This window comes from Sorghum bicolor, chromosome 1, assembly GCF_000003195.3.
Source record: "Sorghum bicolor cultivar BTx623 chromosome 1, Sorghum_bicolor_NCBIv3, whole genome shotgun sequence".
In the NCBI taxonomy this organism is placed as follows: Eukaryota; Viridiplantae; Streptophyta; class Magnoliopsida; order Poales; family Poaceae; genus Sorghum; species Sorghum bicolor.
Genome location: NC_012870.2, coordinates 15,700,406 through 15,710,766, shown reverse-complemented (window position 1 = coordinate 15,710,766; position 10,361 = coordinate 15,700,406). Strand labels below are relative to the sequence as shown.

At 43.5% G+C, this 10,361-nt stretch overlaps 1 protein-coding gene across 1 annotated transcript; it reads left to right on the top strand.

Annotated features, from left to right (window-relative positions):
• Positions 8,048–9,573, top strand: LOC8065635. The gene is made up of 2 exons (XM_002466848.2): positions 8,048–8,868; positions 8,973–9,573. The coding sequence occupies exons 1-2, from the start codon at positions 8,048–8,050 to the stop codon at positions 9,571–9,573; spliced, it is 1,422 nt and encodes a 473-aa protein (XP_002466893.2).

Below are 10,361 nucleotides of genomic sequence, written 5' to 3'. Positions count from 1 at the left end.
TCCGATAGGGATCACGGCGCCCCTGTCCAGCGCAGCCGCCGCGCGTGCAGCGCCGCACGCATGCATGCGAGCACGCAGCTGCTTGCCTGCCAGTGTCGCCAGGCGACGTGGAAGCTTGGCGTCTCCTCCGTTCGCGATATAAGTCACTCCATCGGCCGACGCACTCGTTTCTTTCTCTTGCGTCCGACGCCGACGAGCTCACTGCGCCCACCAATTCGCCCTCCTCATTCCCTTCCAAGCCACCAGAGACCCCCCAGCAGCTCCGCCCTGAGCTCCGCCACCGATTGCGCCCCCTAGCGCAAGCTCTAATCCCCCATAAGCCACAAACGAGCCGTTCTCCTCCGACTCCGGCCGGGACCGCCGCCGTGCGCCTCCTCCGTGGTCACGCCGTACTAGGAGGTTATACGCCTTGTACATAGTCGTTTCCGGTTCCTCTCTTTCGCCCGGAGCTGATGCGCTTGCCCTTTTCCTTCGGACGCGAGCAGGTTCGTCGGAACAAGCTCGCTGAGCTCAGAGCGCCGCCCGACTACATGGCCACCGTCGCCAAAGCCTTCCTCTGCTTCTCCCGACGTGGTGAGGTGATCACCGTGCTCCCTAATCCTCCCCGAACCTCCCTGTCTTGTTCATTTGCGCTCTACCGAGCCCTAGTGGCCGGTCTGTGATCGGCTATGGCGGCCGCCCGCCATTCGCGCGGCCGAGATGGGAAGAAGGGGGTAGAGCGTGAGTAGGAGATGGCAGTGGAGTCGCGAAGGCGAGGCGAGGCTGGTGCGCACGCGCGCGTGGGCCAAGACCCTCGCCAACGGCGGCTGGAGCCGTGGCCGAGCCGCCGTGCGTGGTGAAGAAGAAGCTGACGGGTGGGACCTCCCCGTCAGCGACCTTCAGAGAGAGGAGGGGAGCAGCGCGCGCGTGGGCCAGATTGGGCCGAGGCTAAATGGGCCGGCCGCAGTAACACAGTGCTGTTGTCCTTTTTCTTTTGATTAAAAAATGCTTGATGTTTAATTTTATATAGAAAAACATGTACTGATTCAAAAATCATGGAAATTTTTGTATAGGTTCCATAAAATGAATAGGACACAGAAAAAATATTGGATTCTTTTTCTGGTAGTTTACATGTATATAAAAAAATTGCCTCTTTTAATTAATAAATAAAACTTCCAGGAATTTTAATAATTTAATTGTATGTCCAAAAATCACCAAACTTTGTGGGATGCCTCTGAATATTATTCCCTGGCTTCACCCAAAATTTGGTGGCATTTGGATAATGTTTGGATAAAATATCATTAAACCCTTAATTAGTAATTAAATAATAATTCTAGAATAATTAGATGATAATTAGTTTAAATTCTCAAAATTAGGGTTTGAGTGATTTTGGGATTGTGTGATGACCTGAGGTCATTAACCTTAATGACCTTTGGCATTTAATTATTGTTTGGCATTAATGTTTAATTACTGTTATTAATACTTAATTAAAAATTAATTAAGGTAAAAATGTTTAATAGTCAGTTAATTAAGAATAATTATGAATTAAGAGAAATTTTAATTTCCTGATGCAACCTCTTGGGTAAGAACACTAAAGTGTCAAACAACTTTAGTGTCCTTGCACCGAGAAGGAAAGTTGTAATCAACTCGGTTCTTCTTAAATAGTTGTCATAAGCATATCATAAGCATACATCATTTTACGTGTAGTACACGTGACCGAAGGAGCGACCATTGAACCGAACCCCGAGGTTGGTGTTCCGCTCGAGTAAGTTGGAACCGAGACTTGGAAAGTCTCCGAGGGTCCCTATGAGCTCTGCAACCAAGGCAAGCCCCGGATGCATTAACTCCTCCTTGAATGTTTTAAATCTTTTATCACTTATGAATTGAAAATGCTGCATTAGGTAGTTGAGAATTGGGTTAACCTACTTGCTGCATTTACTACTTTGATATTTGTTATCTTGTCCTTGACACCTATTTTATTTTGAAACTGCATAGTGATGCTTAGCCCTGCTACTAGATAGGTTTTCAAATTAGAAAGTTTGAAGGGTTGTTGTGGAATACACTTACGCTCAGTGATGTTTCAATTTGAGACCGGTCGGTGGACTTGCTTTAAGAATAGAGTCTTAAAGTAGTGTCTCCAACTGTGTCGATTAAGGACCGTTCCGTTGATGGCCTGCTGGGTTGAGAATTTATAGTACTAGCCACTTGCCCTCGGTAAGCCCGGTCTTGTGATCCCTCGACGCGAACAGCTACTCGCGCACTGGGCGTGGAGCGATGGCGAGAGTAGCGTGTACCCACCTTACGGATCTGAGATGACCGGAAACATCTAGATCGGCTGTAGGATAGTGGAGTACTGTGCTCTCAGGTGCCGCGAACCTAGTCAAATTTGGGGAGAGCTCGATTTGGGTTGACATATGCAAGATTTGGTTCTACATATGTCGGGTGGTTAGGAACTCTAGCTAGATTGCTAAGCGATTCGAATCGTCGTTGCTCCCCGATTGGGAGACTCAATTCCTTCGACCCTCATCGTAGTTAAATATGCAACTAAGTTGAAAAATGAAAAAGGGGGAAATGTCTCATGAGGTTCGGATCCCAATTCCCGAACTCAGAGTGACATGAAGCTATGGCCGTTGGATGGATACTACTTTAGTTAAGGACTAGGAACTTACAGACTTGTCTGTGAGAAGCAACTAGATAGACTGTCCTCGAACTCCTCGACCTCTTAAGGAGAGGAATTCGTGGATAAAACTTGAAAGTAAGGATGCACTATTAGTAAGCTTTTTGGCAAAACAATCTGGCTCCTTGCTCAGCCACTCCTTGTCTACCCTAAGCCTGCATTCCTAAGTTCTCCTCTTTTTCTGCCGGGTAAGTCTTGTTGAGTACTCCCGTACTCAGGGTTTTATAACCCCTGTTGCAGGTGCTGACTTATGCTGCTAATGGAAGTCATGTCGGTGGGCGCGACATGATTTATCCACCTCTTCTACCTTAGAAGCTTCACCTAAGATGCTTCCGCTACTCTACACACCTTTTGGAAATTTAGTTGTTTATATTCCATCATATGTTGTAAATTGAGTTATAAATCTTCCACACTCCAATGTAAGTTATTTTTTTGTAACAAATGATGTAATGTTGTGGTAACTCCATGTTGATCCTGTATGAGTTAAAATGTGGATGATTCGGGGTCCTCCGAGGGCACCCGACAGACTATCCAAGTTATATGACTCTCATGTGCAGTAGTCAGAGGTCTTAAGGACGATGTCAAGTGCATGTGGGCCATATAATTAGGGTGGTTCTGCCATAAATAAGCATGGATTTGGAAAAGTTGACTTTAAAGCCAATAGAAATAGCAAAGCTATTAAGGAGAGCTTTAAGCAAAAAAAGTTGTCGTCCACATCCCTCCATGATAATTAAAGTATCATCAGCATATTGGAGGATGGGGAAATCATTAGAGTAGATGAGGGGGATGGGTAGACTAAGAAGTCCAAGATCTTTAGCTCTGTTGACGTTTGATTGAAGCAAATCAGCAGCTGAAACAAAGAGAAGAGGGGAGAGAGGATCCCCTAGCCTGACACCTCTCTTACAGTGGAAGACTTTTCTAGGTGGCCTTTAAGAAGGACAAAAGAAGTACCAGAACCAAAGATCATTTCCATCCAAGCAATCCATTTGTTTCCAAAACCCATTTGCCTCATAAGAAGAATCGTTGCTTTGTGTTCAATTTTATCGAAGTCCTTTTCAAAATCCAGCTTAAGGATTATGATCTCTTTTTTAGAGACATGACAGAGATGCAGGTATTCAAAAGACCAAGCCAGACAATCTTGGATGGTACGTGATTTGATAAAACTGTATTGATTCTTGTGGACTAATTATGTAATCAGAGGCTATAGTCTATTAGCAAGAAGCTTGGTAATGACTTTTACAAAGGAGTTGAGCAAAGAAATGGGTCTGAAGTCATTGAATCTTTGTTGGGACATCAATCTTGGGGATGAGAGTTATATAGGAACCATTGATGCTCCTGAGTGAAACGCATTGTAGAGGTCATAAAAGTTGGATTTGATGATGCTCCAACATTTTTCAAGAACTCATTGTTGAAACCATCAGGTCCAAGAGATTTATCGAGAGGGAGCAACTTGATGATATTATCAATTTCAGTATGGCTGAAGGGGGTAACAAGGGAGCTCAGGTCAATAGATGGCTGGATCAAGGAGTCTAGAGAGAAAAGCATATGTTCAAAACTGGTAGAACCAAATCTATCCTTGAAATCCTACCAGATTAAATCAGCCTTAGTAGCATGATCTGTGAGAAGATCACCACCAGGAGATTCCAAGCAAGCTATCTGATTTCTTCTATTTTTATAGTTGCATTTGCATGAAAGAATTTTGAGTTTTCATCACCCAATTTAATCCACTTAATGACACCTCTCTGTCTCCAGTAAATCTACTGTTGATGAAGGAGGCTAGAAAGTTTTCCACAGAGAATATCTCTGAAATTCCATTCTTGAACCGATAGGTCTCTCCATTCTTTAATTGTATCGACAAAGGATAGGACAAGCTTTATATTGACAATTATTTTCTTGAGGTTGAAGTTGGGATTGCCAAGCTCTGAGGTTACTTTTGAGAGTTTTGAATTTGGCAGTAATCTTCTTAGCAGCATCCAACTGAGGAAAGTTACCATTCCAGGTTGTTGCAACAAGGGGAAGAAAACTTTCATGTTGCAACCAACAATTCTCAAATCTGAAGACATTTCCTTTTGGAATGAAAGTTTTGATTTAAATTACACATGGCCAATGGTCAGAGACCTCCATTACCAGGGAGTGGGCAAGAGTACTGGGGTATTTCACAGTCCATTTTGGAGGTGAAGAACCAGTCAAGCCTTTCCAAAAGGGGAGGCTGTTGTTTGTTTGTCCAGGTGAATTATCTCCTATTTAAAGGAATTTAGACAATCCCCAAGGCACTAATGACATTATTGAACAAAAGCATATCAACAAAATTAGCACCTGATTTGTTTCTATTTTTTGGCCTTCTATACATGTTGATATCGCCTAGAATTAACCAGGAGACATCATCAGGCATCTCGATGTTTTCGAACCAATTCATGAAGGTCTCCTTACCAAGACTATCACAAGGCCCATATACTGAGGTAAGGATCCAAGAGTCATTGCTCCAAACATAGGTGAATTCAACTAATAAAGCAAAGCTATTCTGAAAGATTTGAGCCCTAGAGAAGACAGAGCTTTTCCATGCCACAAGAATACCCCCTGAAGCACCAGCCAAGGGAAGAAAGCAGAAGCCATGAAAACAGGTTGGGCAGAACTTCTTGATATAGGAGGGATCAAAAGTTTCCCTCTTAGTTTCCTTAATACTCACAATATCACATTTACTTTCCAGAATTTTATTTCTGATGGAGTCCCATTTGACCTCAGCATTGATTCTCCTGATGTTCCAACATAGAACATTCCAAGATTTCTGAGAGGGGTTGCTATCCATTGGAGACCGGGAGGGAGTAGACCGCAGAAAAGTACTGCAGTGTATAACACGAGTACTGGAGAAAAAACAACGACAAAATGACTAAAACCATGGAAGATTTATGAGACATTACATATGGCATTACATAGTTCCACCACATAAGTCTTAGAGGGGCACATGGACTAGAAACACAAAAGACAAAAAAACCAAAGACAAAAGAGGAGTGAAGGGCCACCAAAAAGACATAAAGGAAAGTGGGGTAGAGAACCACCATAGAGACTTTCAAAGTCAGCTTCAAACATCAGCATCCTTGTCCTTACGAGGAGCTCCAGCTTTCTTCAGAGTCCCCAGTGCCTTATCGGAAATGCAGGAGGCATCAATATCACAAAGAGAGGAGCAGATGCTTTTGATTGCCTTGTTGGAGAGGGTGGAGGGTTTGGAGTTACATCCCACACAGTGTTTGCTTTTGCAAACCTGGCCTTTAAACCCCATTCTGCTGGCCTTGAGTCTTGGACTTCTTCTGACTTCACTTTCAACAAGGAAAGTCTTCTTTTTGTTGTCTCTCTTCACTGTAACCTTCTTTTTCCCATTATCTGTATCTTCATCAAGGGGTGTGGCTTCAGTCGAATCAAAGGTCGATTCCTCAGGTTGAACCTGAAGAAGAGTGCAGCTTGGGGCTTTCTTGGAGGGGCACTTGTTGGGCAGAGAGAATTCTAAGCCCCTGCCATTATCGAGGCAGGAAAGGAGTGCATCTGATTGCAGGATCTCTTTGGCACGACTGAAGTGGCCCAGAGAAAGTAGAAGAGCAGCGAAAAATTTAGCCCATTCAAAAAGGATAACACAACTTGGAGCAGCGTCAAGACTCACAGGCTTAAAGAGCTTGGCCCATGGGCTATAAAGATTGTGAGCAGCATCAGTCTTATTTGAGAGAGGCCCAAGCAAACAGTCAATGTCTGCAAATTTCTTTGGGTAAGGGAGATTCGGTGGGGGTGTATTATCCACGAGAGCAAGGCCCACTTGCATGTTCTGCTGCACAATTGCATTTTTCTGAGCAGCCTCATCAGCTATCTGTTGTTGAATCTCTTCCTCATTCATAAGATCATCCTCCTGGATTTCCGAAGGGAAAACATTAACAGCCGGCTCATGAAGGGCCGGGATATTCACTTCCAGATCAGCTAGGTTGATAGCAAAATTAGGCACATTTTCCTGCAAGAGGCCGGCTTCATTCTCAGCAGGCTGAGCATCTTCTTCATCCTCGTTAACTTGATTTAGAAGATCATTGAGCTCAATGAACATCTCCTGTTGGAGAGGAGGGATTTGAGGGTCAATGACCATATCTTCTAATTCAGCATGGGCATTGAGGTCAAGGATGGGAGGGTTCTCTGGCTCAGCATTCAGATTCAGGCTAGGGATTCCATCAACAGGATTTTGATCAAGGCCTCGGAATTTCAAAGTTGAGAAAATTTAATTTCAGCTAAATCATCAACTTCTTCAGCCTCAGCTGGTTCATCAGCAGCATCAACAAAACCATGCCCTGGGATACCCCCTCTTGCATTGCCATGTCCTTCAATGTTGTTTTGATGAAAAGCAGGGCCATTTCCAGGCTGCCCAAAGCCAAAAAGATCGAAAGGCCCACCGGGTGGAAAATCATTGTCGCCTAGAGAAGGGTCCTCATCGTGGGGCAACCCTCCAAGCAGGTGCCCTTGCAGGATTTCGCATTGAACAGTCCAGGATTCACCCGAGAAACCCACACCATCCGTGATGACCAGAAATTGGGGGACTGGCTCATAATCAATAACCCGCGCTCTGAAATTTAGTTACTATGAAGTTTAGTTACTTATTTTGGATCATATATATGTTGACTTAGCTATTTTTATTATAGAGGCTATTTTAGAATTTATATATAGCCAAAAGTAGACTCTAACATATATGTTACCTAATTTTGTAAAATAGGTTATCCATTGATTTTTGGTGACCATATATAGCCAACCTGATGCACTGACTTTATAAAATAGCAAGATTGTTGTAGATCTCTTTGTTTTAAGAAATTTTCTAATTTATCAAATGTGCTAAAAAATAGAATTTGACAACTAATTTTAGCCAAGTTATTGGAGTTGCTCTAGTTGTTTAATTTTATTTTGTAAATTTTAAAAATTTGTGGCTACAATTTATTTGAGCTAACAAGAGTATCGAAGCAACACCTAGTTTTAAGTCACACAAATTGAGAACTATGTATAAAAATATTTTAAAACTACTCTAGATCGGCGCCTGATGATGGCATGCGTGGATTAGATCCTCAGTCTCCATGGAACTGGCGTAGGTAACAGACTCGTAACCGAACTCGATCTTCTAGTAGTAGTAAAAAAGAGCCGGGTCCGAGACTTGGTGGTGGACCGTGGACGTGGTCAGCTTGGACACGACCTGACCACGGATAGCAACAGCCAACTTCCATATACATATATATATATATATAGCAGAAGAAATTAAAGGTGATCTCCGGCCAGATCCTATCTGTCTCGCACGGTGACTACTGCAGCAGGCGGCTCAATTCAATTCTGCGAACAATCCAACGCGCGCCGATCAGGATCGGAACTCTCCGCACGTACATGGAACCGCAGGAGGAGGACCGGACGCGGCTGCTCCCGGACGACGTGCTGGCAGACGTACTGAGCCGCCTCGCGCCGCGCGGCCTGGCCACGTCCCGCTGCGTCTGCGCGGCGTGGCGCGCGGTCATCGACGGCCGCGGCCTGCTGCGCGCGGACCTCCTCCCGCCGAGCTCGCTGGCCGGCCTCTTCATCAACTACGGCGGCGACTGCCGGTTTTCATGCACGGGGATCCTGTTCTCACGCCCGTCGTCCGCGACGACGTCGACGGAGGTCACCACCAGCTACCGCATGCCTTACACTTACGTACAAGACCACTGCAACGGCCTCCTCCTCCTACACGGCGCCGTGGTCAACCCGGCGACGGGGCGGCGCGCGCCGCTGCCCGAGTGCCCGCCTCTTCCGACGGCGATGGAGCGTTTTTACCGAGAAATGTACCTTGTCTTCGACCCGGCAGCGGCCACGCCATCGGCGGAGCAGTACGAGGTGGTGTCGATCCCCCGTCCTCCTGATCCTGACAGGGACGACGACGACGAGCTCGAAAAGAAGATCATCATCAGACCTAGGTGGCCCGTCCGTGGTCCCACGACCAGGCGCCTGGAGAGATCCTTGCTGCGATCGGAGTGGCCGCCGTCGCCATACGTTCTGGATGTCTTCTCGTCCACAACGGGGAGATGGGAGAAGAGATCCTTCACCCGGGACGGCGAGGCTGCTGGAACCACCCTCGCTGACCTGCAGCTGGAATATAGGTGGGTGCCATGTCGCCGGAGCGTGTATTGGCGGGGGGCGCTATACGTTCATTGCGAAAATGACTTCGTTATGAGGTAACTATATACTATCTATCATGTCAGCGCTACTTTTTAATTAATTTGATCTTAAAAAACTATATATTCATCTAGCTGATCTGGCGTGTTTTTTTTCCTACTAGGATATCTATGTCAAATAATACGTACCATATAATCAAACCGCCAAGGGAAGTATCTGATAGATGTGGAGAGATTTATCTTCATCTAGGAAGGTCTGAAAAAGGAGTCTACTCTGCACTATATGATTCTGATGAGAGCAAGCTTCAGGTCTGGATCCTTGAGGAGTCGTCGCGCGGTGTGATGGAGTGGATATTGAGGCACGAAAGTAGTCCAGGGCTTTTGCAAGCAAGTTTAAACTGTAGAAGACAGAAGCACGGGCCATGGATTTTACGTGGCCTTTACAATCGTCAACGCAAGGAACCAGTACAACATAGTACGTTCGATGAGTGGAATTCTGATGACGACGACAGTGTTCTCAACGTTGGAGATGGTAGCACCAACCAGTACTGCTCTGGATGTCTAGACATCCTCGGATTCCATCCGTACAAAGAGATTGTCTTCTTGCACACATCGCGATTGGACAGAGGATTGGCGTATCATTTGAAGACATCCAAACTCGAGGATTTGGGTGACTTGTACCCTCCTCGTTCAAATGCTTCTAGGATAGATTCGTGTGTTCCGTATACACCTTGCTTGGCAGGAGAACTGCCTGAAAGTTTATAAAGTGAATACTAATGATAATGGAATAAATATAAATATAAATATAAATATAAATATAAATATAAATATAAATATAAATATAAATATAAATATAAATATAAATATAAATATAAATATAAATATAAATATAAATATAAATATAAATATAAATATAAATATAAATATAAATATAAATATAAATATAAATATAAATATAAATATAAATATAAATATAAATATAAATATAAATATAAATATAAATATAAATATAAATATAAATATAAATATAAATATAAATATAAATATAAATATAAATATAAATATAAATATAAATATAAATATAAAGTCTAAGTCGTTCTTATATTGAGGTACACGATGACATTTGTAATTCTGCCATCATTTCGATCTGTAACTGATCCACGCTCCGCATTGCCTTGCTATATATAGTACTCAATCCATCCCAAATTGTAAGTCGTTTGACTTTTTTAATATCAAGTTTGACCACTCGTCTTATTCAAAGTTTTGTACAAAATATTACTTTTTTTTTGTTGTGTATTGGTTTATTAATAAAAGTTCTTCAAGAATAACTTAAAATTTGACTATATTTGCATAAATTTTTTAAATAAGACGAGTGGTCAAACTTGGCGTAAAAAAAGTCAAACGACTTACAATTTGGGCATGGAGGGAGTAACTAGGACGTCTAGGAGCAAGATTGTTACAATCGTTAGGCGCGTGATCAACTAACCACACAACTACCTAATATACGGAAGCTAATTCACGAGGTATCTGCCAACCAGAGTGCAAACTCAACT

Coding starts and splice junctions, on each gene's coding strand:
- LOC8065635 (XM_002466848.2), top strand. CDS start 8,048: ATGGAACCGCAGGAGGAGGACCGGACGCGGCTGCTCCCGGACGACGTG. Junction 8,869..8,972: donor GAAAATGACTTCGTTATGAG/GTAACTATATAC, acceptor TTTTCCTACTAG/GATATCTATGTCAAATAATA.